The 21,304-nt window shown below is 41.6% G+C and overlaps 1 protein-coding gene across 1 annotated transcript in view; it reads right to left on the bottom strand.

Annotated features, from left to right (window-relative positions):
* The window catches only part of DIAPH1 (diaphanous related formin 1), a 99,229-nt gene that overhangs the window by 25,416 nt on the left and 52,509 nt on the right, over nt 1-21,304 (bottom strand). The window contains exons 18-22 of the mRNA XM_081324764.1: nt 16,568-16,663; nt 15,806-15,900; nt 15,316-15,417; nt 4,744-4,983; nt 4,521-4,650 (exon numbers count right to left, since the gene is read on the bottom strand). Of these exons, the coding sequence (XP_081180890.1) occupies nt 4,521-4,650; nt 4,744-4,983; nt 15,316-15,417; nt 15,806-15,900; nt 16,568-16,663 (663 nt within the window). The remainder of the gene's footprint in view (nt 1-4,520; nt 4,651-4,743; nt 4,984-15,315; nt 15,418-15,805; nt 15,901-16,567; nt 16,664-21,304) is intronic.

The following is a 21,304-nucleotide window of genomic DNA, read 5'->3' as shown; positions in this document are numbered from 1 at the left end:
ACTCTTGGCTGAAGAGCAGTGTTTGTCAGTGAGAAAGTGCAATAAAGTGATGGATTATATCAGCAAAGGAGAAGGCCTGGAATTAAAGGCAACAGCATATATGACAGGAAGTTATATAATTCTATATATACCAGATTTTTGCAGTCATTAGCACTGATCATTTCCAAAGCTAAAATAATAATGTTATTTAACATTTGAATATTGTTTTCAGAGCATTCAAGACACTAAAAAACATACCTGTAATCCTAGTAACAAGCCTGTATATATTGTAAACAGATAAAAAAAATGAAAAAGAGAGATAAAAACTGACTTGGCTAAGAATATCTAAGTTTGTGAGAAATAAGACAAGCATTGCCATCTATATTACAGCTTTAGGTTATATACCACTCTCAGCATAAAACAACATGACTGAGATTTAGGAATAAGCTTATTTCATTGGGCTTAGGTGGTCAGAGAAAATCTGGACCGGGGGGGGGGGATACATGATTATAAGAGACCAAACATAATTTTTCTTCATCATAGTCCAATTATAAATTAGTGATCGTAACGAACATCTGCAGCTATCAATTTTTATATTTTCCTCTCCACACTTCCTGCTATGACAGACACTAAGTCCAAACATAGATCTAACACTTCTTTCAGGAAAGAAAACAACAATGGAAACAGGAAGGATAACAAAATAGAATGATGCAAACCCGCAGAGAAGATTTTACTCCTGCTCATTCCATATATATGAAGAAAGCAGAAGCTGAAATTCTGTTTTCATAGATAACAAAACTATACAGTTCTGACCGAAGCTGACATTACAAGTATCATCTAAAAATAATACACACCTGCCTGCACTCCCCAAATCTACTTAATGAAGATAATTTGCTTTCCCCACATCCCAAAAAGGAAATAGTCTGAAACTGATCTGGGCTGTACTTGCCTAGTTGAAGAAGTGAACGGGTTGTGACTAAGGGTCTTCATAGTGTTATGGCACTTTTTTTCCTTTGCCTTTTAAGTTTATTGTATTCTTTGACTGGCACAGCTTCAATGATTTGAACATACTACTACATTTGTGTCAGAAATACCTACCAAGGCACTTCCGGATTGAAAGGATTAGCCAGTGACATTATAGTTGCCCAGGGGATGCGCAAGAGGGCTCCTTTATGTCTCTTGTTATTTTCCCACTGAAGTGGTATCTATTCATCTACTTGAATTTACACGCTTTCAAACTGTTAAGGAGAGAAGGAGCTGGGACAAATGGTTGGGAACTCATTCCGTCGTCGTGCAGCTCACGTTATTGGATTTAGAACTGCCAAGCTGTAGATCTCTTATTGGTCTTCTGACTCAGCATCCTAACCATAAGAGTCACCACAGCCCCTGATTTAAACGTAAAGCTGCCACTTGTGGAGCTCTGTTGAATCTAGCTGGGCAATGGCCCCATCAAATCCCGGTTTGGAGGAGGAGGAGGAGGAGGAACCGGGACCATCTGATGGGGATGGCACATCTCCCCTGGAATGTCTGGAGAGCCCAGGAACTGAGGATGATGCTGTTCCAGGCCCCTCTGGCACTGGGGGAGGTGGTTCGATCAGATGGGGAGATGCCTGCCCTCACAAACACAGGGGAGGATGGGCGGCAGGCAGGCAGGCAGTGGTGATGAGAGGCAGCAGATTCCCTTTGATGAGGAACAGCTGCCTCCCCCATTCAATCTTGAGGGCATACAGAGAATGGAGTGGAGAGAAGCTCAACGGTGGTCTGCAAGGGTGCTGGTGAGGAGGCCGCCCCACCCCTCCTGCCAAGGAACACCTGGCTTGAGATGATTTAATCAGGGGAGGGTGTCTTTGTTGGGAACAATTGTTCTGCTTCGGCACACACTTCCCTGGCCTTTGCAATCTCTGCTTTGCATCATGTTTTTGCCCTGTGGACTCCGACCTTGCTTTTGGACTATGGGCCTTGCCTTTTGGAGCTTCAACCTTGTTTATGACTTATGGACCTTGCCTTGTGGACTTTGCACCTTTTTTTGGGCTATAGACTTCCTCCTTGCCTTGTGAAATCAGTTCTGGTGACTTTGGGCTTTAGTTTGTGGGACTGTGTTGCACTGATTGCGGGTGGCTGTCTTCGGGAAAGTTTGGGGTTTAAACTTTACTGGCTGTTGTAGGGCCATTTGTTGTGGGACAGCAGGGCAGGAAAGGACTTCATTGAAATCTGCATCTGCCTAGGTGGCCTGAGTCACAACTGACTGAGTCAACATTAACAGTCAACAAAATTATTCTAAGAGGTAGAAAATAGAACAGAACAGAACAGAACAATCTATTAATTATCTATTATCTATCTATAATCTATTATCTAATTATTCTATTATCTCTGGTGCATAAGCTCACAGTGTACATATAAATCATAGTTACAATCATTATATTCTACAAGGTGTAGAATCAGAGAATCATAGACTGGAAGGGATCTTGAAGGACTTCTAGTTCAACCCCCGGCCCAAGTCAGGAGACCTTACCATCCCAGACAAATGGTTGTCCCACCCATTCTTGAAAACCTCCAGAGATGGGGCATCAACAACATCAGGATTAATTGATTGATAAATTTCTCCTTAGTTCCAGGTTGAATCTCTCCTTAACGAGCTTCCACCCATTGCTTCTTGTCCTGCCCTGAGGTGCTTTGGAGAATAAGTCAACCGCGCCTCTTCTCTGTAACAGCCCCTCAAGTACGGAAAGACAGTTATCACGTCACCCCTAGTCCTTCTCTTCATTAGGCTAGGCATAACTAGTTCCCTTAATTGTTCATCATATGGTTTAGCCTCTAGAGCCCTTATCATCTGTTGCTCTTTTCTACACTCTTTCTAGGGTTTCAGCGTTTTTATTTTATTTTTTGTATTGTGCCAACCAGACCTCGACGCACTGTTCCAAGTGTGGCCTCACTAATGCATTATAAAGCGGCACTATCACTTCTTGTGAACTTCATGCTATCACTCTGTTGATGCAGCCTAGGACTGCATTGGCTTTTTTGGCAGCTGAAGCACCATGCTAGCTGGTTCATTAGATCTACTAGGATACCTAGATTATTGCTATAAACCAGGTACCATCTATATTCTATACCATTTGATTTTTCCTGCCTAAGTGCAGGTCCTTAATTTTCTCACCACTGAATTGCATCTTGTTGGCTAGGGCCCAATGCTGAAGTCTGGCAAGGACCTTCTGAAGAGTGTTAGTAAAGTCTATCAATATATCAGTCTCAGGAATCTTGGATTCTTAGATACTAGATTATGTCCCTGGTTTATTGATCTAAGAGGGGAGCTACTGTATTGCACTGACATACTAAATTCATTATTCATAACCTTCAAAGATTTCAAAATTTGGGGAAGCGTAATTGTGTCAGATTCGAATTCAATATAAAGCAGACACAAGCAATAGAACAAAATCAAACAATTGTCTTAGACTTTAAAATAACTGATTTCAACAAACTTAGACAGAGGTTGGGAAAGATTCTATGGATGAAAATCTTTAAAAATTCTTTCAGGGACACTCTGAAAAATGTGATTATAAATTCCAGTGCAGCATAGCACTGCTGGAAAAGAAAAATAAGAAGAAGATCCAAGCTAAATCATATGAAGAACAATTGCAGGAATTGGATTATGTCTAGTTTAAGGAAAAGAAGGACTAAGGGTGATACGATAGCAGTGTTCCAATATCTGAGGGGCTGCCACAAAGAAGAGGGAGTCAATCTATTTTCCAAAGAACCTGAAGGCAGGATAAGAAGTAATGGATGGAAACCAATCAAGGAGAGAATCAACCTAGAACTAAGGAGAAATTTCCTGACAGTTAGAACAATTAATCAGTGGAATGACTTGCCTCCACAAGTTATGGGTCCACCAACCCTGTAGGTTTTTAAGAAGAGATTGGACAGCCATATGTCTGAAATGGTATAGGGCACAGATCTGCAACCCACGGCTCCGGAGCCGCATGCAGCTCTTTCAGCCGTCTCCTGCAGCTCCCAGTCCTCTGCCATGTGCAGTCCCCCCCCAAAAAAGTGGGACTAAAAAAGTTCAACCAATCAATTCAAATATGCAGGGTAGGTGCATATCTCGCCTTGTCTCCACTCTTCAGTCAAACCCTGTTCTGCACATGCGCGCATGTACGCACATGCGCACACATTTTTTGCGGCTCCCAGTTTTTCCTTTTGTGAGGGAACCGGTTCCGAGTGGCTCTTTCACTGTTTCAGGTTGTTGACCCCTGGTATAGGGTCTCCTACTTGAGCAGGGGTTTGGATTAGAAGACCTCAAAGATCCCTTCCAACTCGGTTATTCTGTTATTTTCAATTTAATTTGGCACATTTTGGCCAAAGGTTTATGAGAAACTAGGAAAAAAAGAATTGGTGGGAGTTGAAAATATTTTGATTCATCATTCAGAGCACCCGACAGAGTTTCAAATAGTATTCTGAACAGTATTACAAGCAAAATACCTATATGGTAACCACGAAGTAAAGCTGTTTGTTGCAATCTTCGCACACATACACATGCCAAACGGTACCTTGACAAGCTTTCTCCACATGGATGAGTTCATCAGGAAAATTCAGGATATCTGGATACTGCAGTTCACAGGTTTCTGCCAAGAAGTGAAGTAAGGTCATCTTCTGATCAGCTGACTTTGTGTCACGAAGCTAGAAGATATGAACAAGACTACTGGTAAACAATGCACAAGAAGATGATTATTATTTTTTTATTCCTCCCCAGGCTTTTCTCCTCATATTTACCTTGCAAAGGAAACTAATGTTGAATCCAAAGGCACCAGCATTCATGGAGCCAGAATTCATGTAGTTGCCCACAAGTAGGATGACGGAAAGAAGACTACCAAAGTTCTCACTATTGCGGAGTTCCTCACAGGCTGCTGTAACAGCAACAATATCTGGCTTTATATTGTCTACCTGTTCATTAAATTGTAGCTTGAAGAGTATAGCATTGAGTCTTGATGGCAGACGGGAAACTGAACTAATCTGTGAAGAAAAAGAGATACAAAAAGGAATAGGAATGAGGATAGGATAACAGCTTAAGGGAAAGAACAAAAGAGATCTGAGTAAGAGAAGACCCAGAGAAATACAATTTACCAAATATGAATTCATTGATTTGTAATAATGCCGCTTGGGGGGGGGGGGCAAAAGTCCTAATAAGCAGGCATATACATAGAATGAAGGCTACTGCTAAGCTTGTAAGCCGCCCTGAGTCTTCGGAGAAGGGCGGGATATAAATGGAATTAAAATAAAATAAATTTTATATATATATATATTATATATATATATGAAATATTAGATGGCTTTAAGGAATTTGCAAATCCTGGAGGTACAAATATTCAGACAACTGTTAGATAGACTTTTTTTTGCCATCTAGTCATTGTCCTGATTTTGCCACTGAGATCTAACAGCCCTAGTAAAACCTATATATAGAAACAAATACACATAGCTTTTCCCAGTTGTAATTACAAGAGAACGGAACAGACAAGAATGGGAAGTATCAATTTGTTGTTATATTTGGAAAGAGAGAGCAGAAGATAGACAAAAACACTCTACTGTTTCCTCTCCGAAATCCACAGCAACTAAAAGTTTAAAATTTAATCTGAGAAAATTTGCAGTACAGATAGTCCTCCAGTTACGAGCATAATGGAGACTGCCCATTCCACTTGTAACCTGAAAACTTGTAGAGTGAATATTGTTTGCGGTACGAGATCACTCCCTTGCTCGTTAAAATGCGTGTGGCTCGTTAAGCGAATATGAGGTATCTCAAGGTGGGGAAGGCCATGGAGGACCTAGTGCTGGAACAGGCCCCCAAGGCCTCCCCGACCCACTAAGATACCACATGCTTCCCCCTCCCTTCCTGCCACACTGGACACACCGTCTCCTCTCTGCTGCGGTTCCTGCTACTGCCCAGATTTGAGGCTGGGGAATGCTTTCGCACCTCCCCACAGCCCAATCCGGGCTCTGGAGGCCTTTTTCAGGTTGCCGCCCAGATTTGAGTCCAGGGAATGCTTCCGTGCCCCCCCTCCCGTGGCCCAATCTGGGCTCCAGAGGCCTTTTCCTGGCCACTGCCACCTGGATTTGAGGCTGGGGAACGCTTCCGCAGCCTCCAGAGCCCAGATCGGGCTGCAGAAGCGTTCCCCAGCCTCAAATCCAGGCAGCAGCAGTCTGTAAAAGGCCTCTGGAGCCTGGATTGGGCTGCCAGGGGTGGGGCGGGGGCGGAAGCATTCCCCGGCCTGAAATCTAGGCAGCAGAGGCTTGGAAAATGCCTCCAGAGCCTGGATCAGGCCACGGGAGCATCCCTCAGTCTTAGATCCAAGTGGCAGCTACCTGGAAAATGCCTCCGGAGCCCGGATTGGGCCATAGCAGGATGCGGAAACTTCCAAGGGCCTGATCCAAGCCTCAGAGGGGTTTTCCTAGCCGTTTGCACCAGGAACAGAGATTGAAGGGCTTTCACATGCCTCCGGAGGTTGGATCCAGCCCTCAGAGGACTGCTCCAAGCTGCTGCTGCCCAGAACGGAGCTTTCAAGGGCCTGATCCAAGCCTTGGAGGCATTTTCCTAGCCGTTTCTACCAGGAACAGAAGTTGGGGGCGGCTTCTGCATGCCTCCAGAGGTTTGATCCAGCCCTTGGAGGAGTGCTCCAAGCTGCTGCCCCCAAGAACGGAGCTCCGGAAGCATGCAGAAACCTCCCCCCCAACCTCTGTTCCTGGTGCAAACGGCAAGGAAAACGCCTCCGAGACTTTGATCAGGCCCTTGAAAGTTCTGTTCCGGGTGACAGCAGCTTGGGACAGTCCTCCGAGGGCTGGATCCAACCTCCAGAGAAATGCAGAAGCCTCCCCCGGCCTCCATTCTGGGCCGCTTGGAGGAGGGCTCCAAGGACAACAGGGTCACTTTCTCCCCCAGTGCAGTGACCTCTGGCGGGCTGGACGCGGGTGCAAGAGGCCTGGCCTTCTCCCTCAGTTGAAGGCTTTGGGCCTGCCGTCAGGGAGAAAGGAGTTTGGGGCCAGGAGCAGGACACAGGCACCTTTCGCATAGAGAATGAAAGTTTCTGAGTTCCATGATTTGGCGCAACTTCAAACACTCGCACAAGATCACGAGCTCCAGAAACTTCCATTCTCGTTGCAAAAAACATTTCCAAGCCGACTCTCCTCTCCCTCAAAGGGAAAGAAACCGTGACAGAGAGGACGTTTGCAAGGTAAGTGAGACTGGTGCAGAAGGGAGGGAGGGGGAAGCAGTTGTGAGGAGTGGGGGGGGGAATAGGGTGCATGTTGCAGTGCCACTGAAGTCACTTGTAAGGGTGAACGACTGCCATGGTACTGCAATATTCGTAGCTTCAGGACTTGCTCATAAGCACTAAGGGGTGCTCATCACGTAACTTCGAACGCTCGTAACTCGAGGATTACCTGTATTTACTCAATGAATTTCATATAAAATAATACATTGAATATTTCAGAATAGAAAAAAATAGCATATGAATGACCTTGACAGAGTTCAACAATGATGGTAGTGCTCTCTTCTCAGATAAAATCTTATTGTGTTTTATACTGGCCTTTAGAATATGGAAAAAGGGATAAGAGGAATTGAATTCCTAGCAGATATAAACAAAAATGATTTAATGGACATTAGGGAAATATTTGGTGGGTCGAATCCCGAGTGCCGCGTAGCAGAGTGAGTGCCTGTTACTCGTCCCAGCTTCTGCCAACCTAGCAGATCGAAAGGATGTAAAAATGCAAGTAGAAAAATAGGGACTTTTGCGGTGGGAAGGTAACAGCGTTCCGTGCGCCTTTGGCGTCTAGTCATGCTGGCCACATGACCACGGAGACGTCCTCGGACAAGCGCTGGCTCTTCAGCTTTGAAATGGAGATGAGCACCGGCCCCTAGAGTTGGAAACGACTAGCACGCATGTGAGGGGGAACCTTTACCTTTTACCTAGGGAAATATTGTGGGACAGCTCTGATGACTGGAATATAAGAATGAACATAGATGGCAACCGCTATGAAAAATAAAAGACCTGCGTGTAGGCTGGTCCTTTAAATCACTCCAGGGAAGGAGAGAATGGGAGATCATCTACAACTGCTCTGAATGGCAGCTCATGAGAAGATCATAAAACTTTCATGAAATTAAGCATGAGGAGCCTAAAGAGATTACATTTTTGCTCTCAGTAAAATCTTTGCTCTTTGCTCTCAAAGCCTTTCATAAAGATAGTAAACTATCCAAACCCACTTCAGAAATATTCAATTTAACCACTTTATTGATAGTAGAGATATTCAAAATGGCAAGCTTAACTTGACATCTGGTTAGTTTTACCTTTTTTTTTAATTTAAGAAATTTTGAATAAGAATTTAAAGTAATACATAACTGGCAAAACCCAAATAAAATTAAATAAAATATTTTGATCTAAGAAATTTTAAATGGTTTGGGAGAGAGATCTCTCCCAAGATTTGAAAACCAAATATATAATTAAATAATGTATTTATGGAAAATAACTAGAATGCAACTACAGGTAGCCTTTGACTTAGAACAGTTCATTTACTGACCATTCAAAGTTACAACAGCACTGGAAAAAAAGTGACTTATGACTATTTTTCACACTTGCAATCATTGTAGCATCCCCATAGTTAGGTGATCAAAATTCAAATGCCTGGCAACTGGCTCATATTTATGACAGTTGCAGTGTCCTGGGGTCATGTGATCATATTTTGCGACCTTCTGACAAGTAGTCAATGGCGAAGCCAGATTCACTTAACAAATGCGTCACCACTTAACAATTTCAGTGATTCACTTAACAGCTGTGGAAAGAAAGGTTGTAAAATGGGGCAAAATTTACTTAGCAAATGTCTCAGCAACAGAAATTTTGGGCTCAATTGTAGTCAAAAGTCGACAACTACTTGTAATCCCATAATTAGTAACTGAGGCTTGATGAAGGTTGTAAATGGACACTAGAGGGAAATAAACAACAAGGGAGAAAATGAGTTAAAATGGTTAAGCTGGCTATAACTTTTTCTTATCTTAAAACTGAAATATTAATAATAGAATGAATAGATTTCAATAGACAAACTTTTAGAAGATGAGAAAAACTACACACATTCATCTTGGATATTATAGTTCGAAGACATGGAAAACAATAAAATTGTGATTACCAAAATGGAAATACAAAAGACAAATTTTTTAAAAAAGGATCTGAACATGGAACAGCTGCAAGAAGAAATTATAGACAATGCCACAATGGGAAGAACAGAACATGCAGAAACAAATACTGGATGATACTTCTTTATGGGATTTACAAGTTGGCTGGTAAAAGCTCTGAAGACTCCTTTCAAATGCCAAAAAGTGACGAAAGGTCAAATCCTATGATACCATAATAAAGATTTAAAGGTCAAAACTGTGCAGAGTAAAAGAAGGAATATAACATTGGACTACTTGATCAGGGATATTTCTGGTAATTACTAATGGACTTTTTGCAAAACTAGACTTGAAAAGATGATTTCTGGATTGTGTATCCCTAAAAGTCAGACCTTGGGGAAAAGAGTTTTCTTATTTGTAAATTTAAAAAAGGATGAACATATCTTAGTTTATGCTAGGTGTGAAAAAGGTTTGATGCCACGTCTTTCTTATTGCCCATCTTTCCCTTTTCTTTCTTTCTTTTTCTACTTTTTTTCTTTTCTTTTTTCTGCATCTTCTGAATTTTTTTCTAATTTAGTTTCTATTTTTTCTCTGTTTATTAAAAACTTCAATAAAACTATTAACAAAAAAGGAATATAAGAACTGAACAATGCACAGAAATAATGCAAAAGGAAGAGAACTTCTAAGTATCTACTGCTGATTCAGAATCATAAAATAAATAAACCCAGCAAGACTATTGAGGAAATCAGGGTTAAAATAAGAGGAGGCATAAATAAAAGAAACACTATTACTGATGTCTAATACTGCCATCCAAGAGATGATGATGCTTCTAGAAACATGCCACACATGGTCCTTCTAAGAAATTCCTGACTTGTCTTGCTGATAATTTGCTTCTTCAAAGAGTAACATACAAGTGATCAGCTATCCTTAAATCAATGCTAGCCAACTGAGATGACTTAATTAAGAAAAAGGAAGGAGCATGAATGCTGGCTGGAAGTGACAATATAATACTGGAGATATTGATTTAAAGAGAAATTAAACCCAAGTACCAGGAAAGTGGATTTTAACAACCAGAGATAAATTATAAGTAGAATTTAAAGCTGGACGATATGTGGTAGGAATTCAGGAAAATACAATAAAATACAATAGCAAACAATCTAGAGGAGAAGCAGGAGGAGGAAGAAGCAGAGGGTGCCAATAAGGTAGCACAAAAAACTTAATTGAAAATCTAAAATAAAAAATGACATGAATAAAGGGTAAAAAACTAGATAGGTTACCAAAGAAGAAATACAGGTAGTTTGGAATTGTAGACATGCAATCAGAAAAAATAAAATTCAGAATGATTTGAGTTTGGCAAAGCATTCAGTAGATCAGGGGTCCCCAAACCCCGGTCCGTGGACCAGTACCGGTCTGTGACATGCCAGCAACCGGTCCGCACAAACAAGCAAAGCCCCATCCACAGAATGTAGGCACCCTCCGGTCCACAGAAAAGCATCTCTCCACGGTTCTGGTCCCTGGTGCCCAAAAGGTTGGGGACCTCTGCAGTATATAACAAAATGCTTCCTCATATAGGTTTAAAATAAAAAGAAAATAATTTGTACATCAGTTCTTAAGAGATCGCAAAATGCTAATAGGAAACAAATGTTTGTGAAAGAACATTTGCTTTACTTTTTTCTAATAAGAGAATATGTGTTTCTCAAAGCAGAATCAAGAGGCAGGATTAAAGTCTGATTAATAAAAAAAATGTCAGAATAATTATTCATTTTTAATGTTTTAATCTAGGGCACTGAAAGAAGTTCCTTATGGACCAGTTTAATCTTTATATATTACTTAAGAAATCCAGAACAACCGATGAAGTGCCAGGTGATAGGATAAAGGCAAATATTACACCAATTTATATAGAGGTAAAAAGAGAATCTAAAGAAATCCACACTAGTCAGTCTAACATCAATAGCTGGGAGGCTTGTAGAGCAGATCATAATCTGTAACCATACTGAAAACAATACTGTGATCACCAGAAGTCAGCATGGATTCATCAAGAACAAGGCTTCCTAGACTAACCTTATCTTATATTTGATGAGCTGGATGTCATGATAATTAAGCAGAAATAAAGCTGAAAGCTGATCTGAAAACTGTACTCAAAGAATGCTCATCAATGGTTCTTCCTCAAGCTGGAGAATGTATTGAATGGGACACCACTAGATTCAGTCCTGGCCTTTGCACTCTTCACCATTTTTACTGTAACAATTTGCACTTGGCACTAAATTGGATAGGATAGCTAACACCCTAAAAGATAGAAATAATACTGAAAGTAAGGAAAAGGCATGTGATTTAAGAGAGAGGAATACAAAATTAAATATATAGAAAAAACTCAAATGGACAACTATTGTGTGTATGGGTGGCTTGCAATTAGAGATTTGATTTATTACTTATGAAAAAGTTCTTTGGTTATACACTTTGGTTATACAATGCAATTTTTGGCTGTGTCAGTAGAAACTTAGTTTCTAATTCATTCTAATTCATTCTACTTTGCTCTGCAGTGGTCCACCTCTACCTTGATCACTGTGCCTCGTTCTGGACACTACACTTTAAAAAGCATTCAAATTGGAACTGATTCAGAGAAGAGCAGTGAGGCTGATCCAGGACCAAAAACTAAGTCCTATGAAGAGGGACTAAAGGAATTGAAGTTGTATAACTAGAGTTATGATATCCTTAACATATCTGAAATGATATCACACAGAAAAAAATTAAGACAGAACTGACAGAAGATTCCAAGTGAATGTTTTAAAAAGCTTCATAAAAATAAGAACTAATTGACAGTAAAATCAACCCAATAAAATGAAGACACAGAAGCACAGAGGAACAGATGCTATCAAGGAGGTCGGAACGAATAAAGGAGTATGTAGTATGTAGTGTGCCTTATGATCTTCGCAAGTACCAAGAAATGATGTCCTTACCGAAAACAGAATGAGAAAAATGGAAGGAAGCCATGGACAGAGAAATGAAATCTATGGTTGTGCATCAAGTGTTCTCGCCCATGAGATTGCCAGAAGGAAAAAAAGGCAGTGGGATGTAAGTGGGTATATAAAAAGGTGTTACAAAATAATGAATTGCAGTGTAGGCGAGGCAGCGAAGAGTAAACTAATAAGAGTTAAAGCACTGCCCCTCTGAAAATAATTTGGCTAATATATTAACGAAGCTTTTGAGTTCAGACACGCATCAAAATTGGGTAAAGGTGTTTGGACTAGCAGCCGTTCAGCTCTAAATGGGAGGAGTCTCAGCTCTAAATGGGAGGAGTCTCAAGGTAATTATAATTTAGAAGCTGACCGGCAGAAGTGATGTGTGGAGAATGTGTCAGCAGAGTATTTTAGGAGTAGTGCCCCTTTAAGAGACTGTGTCTGAGGGGAATGACCATTGGAATCTTTTGTATATAACTGACTGCCTTGTATTCTGTATGCTCCCTGAATGTTGTTTCATGTTGCATATTAAACCACAGCTCTTTTGATAAACCACTGTCAGATGTTTTGATCTTGTGTTGTCACAAGGAGAAAAAGAAAAAGGCTGCGATAATTTATATTTTTAAACAACAGATATCATCTTTGTCTGGTGTACTAAAGCAACATCATTTGGACCTAAATAGTCTAAATCAATGATATGATTCTATTTCAATTTTTGTGGTAAAAAATATGGGGGGGAAGGGGAATGATCCAGGAAAGTACAGACCAATCAATCTCACATCAGTATCTTGGAAAAATCCTGAAAAGATAATCAAGCAACAGATCTCCAAACACCTAGAAACCAATTAAGCTATTACTAGAAGCCAACATGGGTTTGTCAAAAACAGATCATGCCAAGCAAACCTTAATGTCTTGCTTGACAAAAGCAATTAAATTAGTGAAGCAGCAAAATTCTGTGGACATTGTATACTTGGACTTCAGTAAGGCATTTGACAAAGTAGACTAAAGCCTTCTTCTTGGTAATATAGAAAACGTGGGATACAAATCACCAACAGATGGATTCTTAACTGGCTGACCAAACACACTTAACATAGTCCTCAATGGAAGTACATCTATCTGGAAGGAAGGAAGCAGTGAGCACTGTCTTAAGGCCCAGTATTCTTCAACATCTTCACAAACAATTTAGATGAGGGGATAGAAAGGGAACTCATCAAATTTGCAGATGACACTAAGCTGGGGGGGGGGGGAATGGCCAATACTTAGAAGATAAGACTCAAGATCTAGAATGATATCCACAGATTGAACACTGAGCCCTATCTAACAAAATGCAATTCAGTGGCTGGAAAAGTAAGGTTTTACCCTTAGGCAAGTATACAATAGGTGGTACTTGTTTCAACAGCTGTAACTGTGAGAGGGATCTAAGTGACCTAGTGGACAAATACTTACAGCAGTGGCCAAAATTGTGGAAACCTTTTGGGAAAAGTGTATTCTTGAGGTTTGATGGCTAATAACACCACCTGTTTTTGGAAGTAGTACCATAAAATTATGTATCAATGGAAAGATAATTTAATCAAGAATGTAATGCTGAGAAGACATTTGTCAGTGTGTTATGTGATTGCTATTAAGTTGGTTGGGGGTTTTTGTGTTCTTTCATTTAGTGAACTTGTAAAATGTAATAAAATTAAATGGTGCAAAGAGTTGACTGGTTGCCCAGAAAGCGATGTAAAATAGTATTATTAACTGAACAAGGCTACAGTTATAAAGAAATTAGAAGAAAAATTGGTGGAAACTTAACCAAAGGTGGCATTTGTACCGTACACTTTTCCCAAAAGGTTTCCACAATTTTGGCCACTACTGTAAGTATAAGCCAGCACTGTGCTATAGTTGCCAAAAAAAAAAGTCCTAGGCTGCCTCAATAGATGGATCAAGGTATAAAGATCATGTAAAGTGTTAGTATCGCTTTATACTGCACTGTTAAGACCACACATGGAATGCTGCATCCAGTTTTGATCACCAAAATACAACAAAGATGTTGAGATTCTTGAAAGACTATAGAGAATAACAACAAAGACAATTAGGAGCCTGGAAGATAAATATACAATGAATGGCTGAAGGAAATGGGTATATCTAGGGGTGACTTGATAGCAGTTTTCCAATATTTGAAGAGTTGCCAAGAGAGGGGGCGGTCAATCTATTCTCCAAAGCATTTGATGTCTGGACTAGAAGTAACAGCTGGAAGATCATTAAAGAAAGCTGCAACCTAAACTAAGGAGAAATTTCCTGACAGTGAGAACAATTAATCAATGGAAAAGTTTGCCTCCAGAAGTTGTGGGTATTCCTTTATTGAAGGTTTTTAACCTTTTTTGTTTGGAATGGTATAGGGTCTCCTCTTGAGCAGGGAGTTGGACCCTTCCAACTCTGTTAAAGTTTCCCCTTGAATAGCAGCACACTACTCCCCTCATTGTTTAAGGCTTCAGTGTGAAGGACAAAATTTATATTTCTATAAAATACAAGTGAAAAATAAAGAAAAATAAAGCAGGAGAAGGAAAAAAGAGGAAGGGAAAAGTGTGGGATAAAGGGGAAAAAAAGAAGAAAAAAGCATTAATTCCCAACTCTTCAGTGCAGTAGAATAAAGGCAATAAAATTACAATCTCAACTTTTTGTTTTACATACTTAGTAAAAAGGTAAAGGTTCCCCCGCACATGCGTGCTAGTTGTTTCCAACTCTAGGGGCCGGTGCTCATCTCCGTTTCAAAGCCGAAGAGCCAGCGCTTGTCCGAGGACGTCTCCGTGGTCATGTGGCCGGCATGACTAGACGCCAAAGGCGCACGGAATGCTGTTACCTTCCCACCGTAGTGGTCCCTATTTTTCTACTTGCATTTTTACGTGCTTTCGAACTGCTAGGTTGGCAGAAACATACTTAGTATATAATAGCAATTTTAATAGCAACAAGTAAATCAGCAAATCCCAAAATCAAAATTTCATTTTTTTCTGTCTCAAGCACAAATAGCTCAGGAGACATGTAGGCTAGAATATAACGACTATACTCAAAGCTAAGGGAAAAAAAATAAAATGAAGCACTTAGTATAACATGGTAGACATAACAGTGGGACGTCCTAGAAAATGTGACAGACTGTCTGAAAAATAAGAGGGACAAACTTACACTATATTATTGTGTGTTTGTTATTTATTTCTTTTCAGAAAGAGAGATGATTCCTCTTCTGCAATAATCACTTACCACAATTCCAAACTGCTCAGACTCAGCTAGTTCATTATATTCTTCTTTCAGTCCTGCTATCATCTTCAATTTGTCTGGTTCAGGCATTAACTTAATCAGATTCTGAGAAAGAAGTTAAAAGGATACAGTTGCTTGGAATAGCTGCTGATAAATATGATAATATTGACCTAGAAAAAACTAAGGATGGGTCTTTCAAACTATGGAACCTTTTTAACATAATTTGATATGCAAATATTCAAATACAAAGGATCAAATGACAGCATAATGTCCTGATTATTATATACTCAAGCCTGAATAATTTATGAGCTATCGAACAGAAACCTTGGGGATGCCAGTTCTTGACAATCTCTCTCTGTTCTTACAATCCTGGATAGCAAAATAAATGCTTTTTAGCTGTCAGAACTACTGGAGGTTGAGTTCAACTTAATGGATACTGGCTGTGCAGACTTACACTCTAGAGAGAAAATATGATCATACGAGTCTTTCTCACCTGCACCATGGATTCAGTCAACACAGCTTCATTCACCTCCAAGATGGCGTTCTTGATTTCCTCATAAGGCATGCGAAAGGAGCCCAAAAAAATTGCTGCACATTTAAAGAGAAGCACAATTAACCAAATTATTGGCCTATCCAAATATTCAAATCAAAGAAATTACCTTTCCTGATTTTTCCTTCATTTAAATAAACATTCAAATAATTTCTGAAAGTTGTCACAGTAAACTTAGGCAAACTTTCCCACCAGAATTACAGAATAACAGTTGGAAAGCACAGTGGAAGTCTTCTAATCCAACCCGTTTGAGCAGGAGAACCTATACCAGTGATGGCGAACCTTTTAGAGACCGAGTGCCAAAACTGCAACCCAAAACCCACTTATGTATCATCGGATGCCAGGTGGGTGTGGCCCATTGGGTGGGTGTGGCTGCGGTAGTAACGGCACAAGAAGTTGAAATTGATTTATTGATTGAACCTTTTTTTTTTTGCACACGGTGGTGGAGGCCTAAAGTGAAAAGGTTTTATAAAACCCAGCTGAAGGCCTAGGACTGGGGGGACGGCGGATGTGCCCACAGAGAGGGCTCTGCGTGCCACAGGTTCACCACCACGGACCTATACTATTCCAGACAAATAGCTATCCAGTCTCTTCTTAAAAACCTCCAGTAATGGAGCACCTACAACTTCTGGAGGCAAGCTGTTCCACTGATTAATTGTTCTCATTGATAGGAATTTCTCCTTAATCATATCAAATCATACTCACAAAGGTTCTGAGCATTTTTTGAATCTAGCACTCTCAGCTCCTTGACTTTCTTCTTAGCTTGATTCTTTTCTTCTCCACCCTCGGGCTGCTTTTTTGCTGTGAAGAATTAAAGATCTTAGTGACCCAGATAATTTCAACAGAACTGTCCATAGCTAACAATCTCTCAAAGAAATTCAGGGCATTCCTTAACCACTGAAAAGATTTTTAAGAGGGATAAAAAGATAAGGTATGTCTGCTATAATAGGATGCCTCCAATATCAGGAGGTATCGTTCAAATTTCCCCTCACAAAACAAAACTACACTGTCATTCCCCCATTTATTATTTCAAAGCAGTAACTGATCTATTTATGTGCCCATACATAAAGGACTACTCCACAATCCTGTGACAAAGAGGTACACAATTTTTAAATAAGAGATTTGGATAAGATTTAGAGATTTAGATAAGCCTTATAGAAAAAAAGTGGCACAGCATAATTAGAAAATAGGATCTTGCCCTACAAAATACCACCGTCCCTCAGATAGTCGGGTGTGAGTCTCTCTTTCTGAGATACGGTCCGGGGGCGCAGTTGGGCCTGCTGCTGGCGTACCTTCCACCTAATCGTGCAGCGGCAGCCCTGCCTAAGCTACTCGATGTCCTCTCAGGGTTGGTGGTTGAATTCCCCAAACTCATGGTTTTGGGCGACTTCAACCTACCGTCCCTGGGAGGATCGTCCGAACTAGCGCGGGAGTTCATGGCTTCCATGACGGCCATGGACCTGTTGCAAATAATTTCTGGACCGACTCATGAGGGAGGCCACACCCCCGACTTGGTGTTCTTATCTGGACGGTGGCGTGATGATATTGGTGGGGGCTCCACAACCGTTACGCCCCTGTCATGGACCGATCATCACCTCCTACGGCTAGACTTCCCCTTTGCCACCCCCCGCCGTGGGTGCACGGTGCCAACCAGATGGTACCGCCCCAGGCGCCTAATGGACCCTGATAGGTTCCAGGCAGCGCTTGGGAACCCACCTGCACTCCCTGCTCACAGCTCGGCGGACGCCTTAGTGGAAGCCTGGGAAAGGGCAGCCACGGAGGCTCTGGACCGAGTTGTACCCCTGCGGCCCCTGACCCGGCGCAGATCCCAGCGAGCCCCATGGTTCACCGCGGAGCTCCGGGAGATGAAGCGTCGGAGACGGGGCCTAGAGAGCCGTTGGAGATCCAGTCGATCCGAATCCGACTGATTGCGACTAAGAATCCTCACCAGGTCTTATCTCGCAGCGATAAGGGTGGCGAAATCCAATTACTTTTCCACCCTCATCGCGTCCGCAGATAATCGCCCGGCTGCCCTGTTCAGAGTGACTCGCTCCCTTCTGAACCAAGAGGTGAGGGAGGAACCCTTACAGGGTCGAGCCGAGGAATTCGGTCAATATCTGTTGGATAAAATCGCTCAGATTTGAACCGGCCTGGACTCCAACTGGGCAGAGTCGGAGGAACAGGACATGGGCAGTCTTGTCGACGTCATCTGGGAGGAATTTGATCCTGTGACTCCAAAGGAAGTGGACAGGATTATGAGGAGGTTGAGCTCCTCCACATGCTTACTGGACCCGTGCCCTTCCTGGCTGGCTTATGCAGCTCGAGAGGGGACACGAGGCTGGTTTCAGGCGGTCATCTCTGCCTCTCTGAGTGAGGGTCACTTCCCCACCTCCTTGAAGGAGGCGGTGGTGAGACCTCTCCTCAAGAAGCCCACCTTGGACCCAACCTCATTGAATAACTTTCGTCCAGTCTCCAACCTTCGCTTCCTTGCGAAGGTTGTTGAGTGTGGTGGCGCATCAACTTCCTCAGGTCCTGGAGGAAGCGGTTTATCTAGACCCGTGCCAATCGGGCTTCAGGCCGGGCTACAGCACGGAGACGGCATTGGTCGCTCTGATGAATGATCTCTGGAGGGCCCGGGACAGGGGCCATTCCTCTGTCCTAGTCCTATTAGACCTTTCGGCGGCTTTCGATACCATCGACCATGATATCTTGCTGCGGCGCCTCAGGGGACTGGGAGGCACGGTTCTGCGGTGGTTCTCCTCCTTTCTCCTGGGTCGCTCGCAGTCGGTGCTCGCAGGAGGACAGAGGTCGACTCCGAGGCCTCTCGTTTGTGGAGTCCCTCAGGGGTCGGTTCTCTCGCCTCTCCTGTTCAACATCTACATGAAACCGCTAGGTGAGATCATTCGTGGTTTTGGAGTAGGGTACCATCAGTATGCTGATGACACCCAGCTTTTCATCTCAACTCCAAACAGCATCAGTGATGCCCTCGACGTGATGTCCTGTTGCCTGAAAGCGGTCCGGGAATGGATGGGGAGGAACAGGCTTCAACTCAACCCGGACAAGACTGAATGGCTGTACATACCGGCATGCCAGGATACTCAGAACATTCCATCCCTTAACATCGGGGATGAGTTATTACCCCCTGTTGATAGGGCCCGCAACCTGGGTGTCCTCCTAGACTCACAGCTATCCTTGGAAGATCACATAGGAGCTGTGACCAAGGGGGCCTTCTCCCGGGTTCGACTGGTGCGCCAACTACGACCTTATCTGGACCTGGATGCCTTACGTACAGTCACCCATGCACTTGTGACCTCTCGCCTTGACTACTGTAACGCTCTCTACATGGGGCTGCCCTTGAGAGCCACTCGGAAGCTTCAACTGGTGCAGAGTGCAGCTGCACGAACACTTTTGGGGGCCTCCCGATACTCCCATATCACACCTCTCCTCCGTGAGCTGCACTGGCTTCCGGTTGCCTTCCGAGTGAAATTCAAGGTGCTAACAATGACATACAAAGCCCTACATGGCATGGGTCCGGACTACCTACGGGAGCACCTTCTGCCAACGTCAACACCCCTCCGTCCTGTGCGCTCCCACAGAGAGGACCTCCTCGGGAGAAGGGCGGTATATAAAAATAAATAAATAAATAAATAAATAAATAAATAAATAAATAAAATGGAAGAAACATCAACTTGGGGCATTAGAATCACAAATGATTACCAAGATGACCTGCAATAGTGTTACGAAGGCAGGAATATACCAAGTGAAATGCCCCTATGGATGAAAATATTCCCTTCACGGAGAAAACCAGCCTTGGTGGAGCAGTGGGCTAATGCCTCCTTAAATAACACCAGCTGCCTGCAATTAGTGCAGGTTCACATCCCACCAGGCTCAAGGTTGACTCAGCCTTCCATCCTTCCGAGGTAGGTAAAATGAGGACCCAGATTGTTGGGGGCAATAAGCTGACTTTGTAATAATGCTGCTTGGGGGGGGGGGAGAAAGCCCTAATAAGCAGGCATATACATAGAATGAAGGCTATTGCTAAGCACATTGGTTTGTGCTTAAATTGTAAGCCGCCCTGAGTCTTCGGAGAAGGGCGGGATATAAATGGAATTAAAATAAATAAAATAAATAAAAAATATAAATGGGATTAAAATAAAAATTAATAATAATAATAATAATAATAATAATAATAATAATAATAATAATAATAATAATAATAATAAAAAATAATTCCCTTGTGAATAGTATAATTTTGTAAGTACAGGAAATATATGATAAAACATATTGATATCTGATTATCTGAGTTCGAATTTGCCCTGAAAAATGGTAGATAGAGAGCACAGATTCATCATCTCATTAAGAATGACATAGTGGTGACCATAGTTATTAGAAATTAACTTGTCACACTCTGAGGAGCAATAAATGCATTATCACATAAACTTTTATGAATCACAATCTATCACATCAAGTGCATGGAATATAATCCTATTAGATATATTATCACAGCTGTTGTTGGGGAAAGGAAGAAAAAAGATACCAGAAAAAGAATTGCTTTGGCGGTGACAAATCCTATATTAGCATTAGATCTGAGTATGTAGTCTTTACTATATTGACAAGAAAAGGAATTAAGACTGATTTCTGCAAATAGGAATTCATGTATTCATTAAACACAATTTCTGATGGATTAAATAAGGATTATTTTTCTTATGTTATCTATGTTAACCAACTACTTAATGTAATAATGCCTATGTCACACCTAACTTGATGCTTTATGTTCAGTTATTTGTAAAGAAACAATTATGTTCTGCCTTCTTTTTTCCCCCTCTCCAAAAGATAGGGTCACTCCTTTAAAATCAGTTAATGAAGGCAAGAAGAAAACAATTTGATTCACTAACAGATTTTTTTTTAAAAAACCTGAATTTAGAGAGAGACTGAAATAGACCTGAGAAGGCACATATAGCTCTTCTGAAAATAATGTTTTGAGGTCCACGTCACATAACTTCCTGAAATTAAACTTACTAATAAAGAAACAATAGTTTGAGAATGCTTTGGGTTTTTGCTATTACTATAAGCCAGGGGTCCAAACTTGGCCCTTTTATGACTTGTGGACTTCAACTCCCAGAAATCCTCAGCCAGGCATGCTGGCTGAGGAATTCTGGGAGTTGAAGTCCCCAAGTCATAAAAGGGCCAAGTTTGAAGACCCCTGCTGATCACTCTCAAATATTGCAATAGTCAATTTTGACTCAGTATTGAAACCTGAAATATGAAGAGAGGAGCTCACATACTGCATACCACAACTGAATAAAACAATGTATTAATATTCATTTTATCTATGGGAAAACATATTTTACTTTCAAAAATTTATCAATAATCTGTTTCTGATAATTTCTCCTTTCTATTTGTTACTTCCTTATATTAACCCCCACTATGATTCATACCTTT

Source organism: Vipera berus, assembly GCF_964194415.1.
Source record: "Vipera berus genome assembly, chromosome: 3".
NCBI lineage: Eukaryota > Metazoa > Chordata > Lepidosauria > Squamata > Viperidae > Vipera > Vipera berus.
Note: the sequence above shows the minus strand (reverse complement) of the source record. Positions and strands in the feature narration are given on the sequence as shown.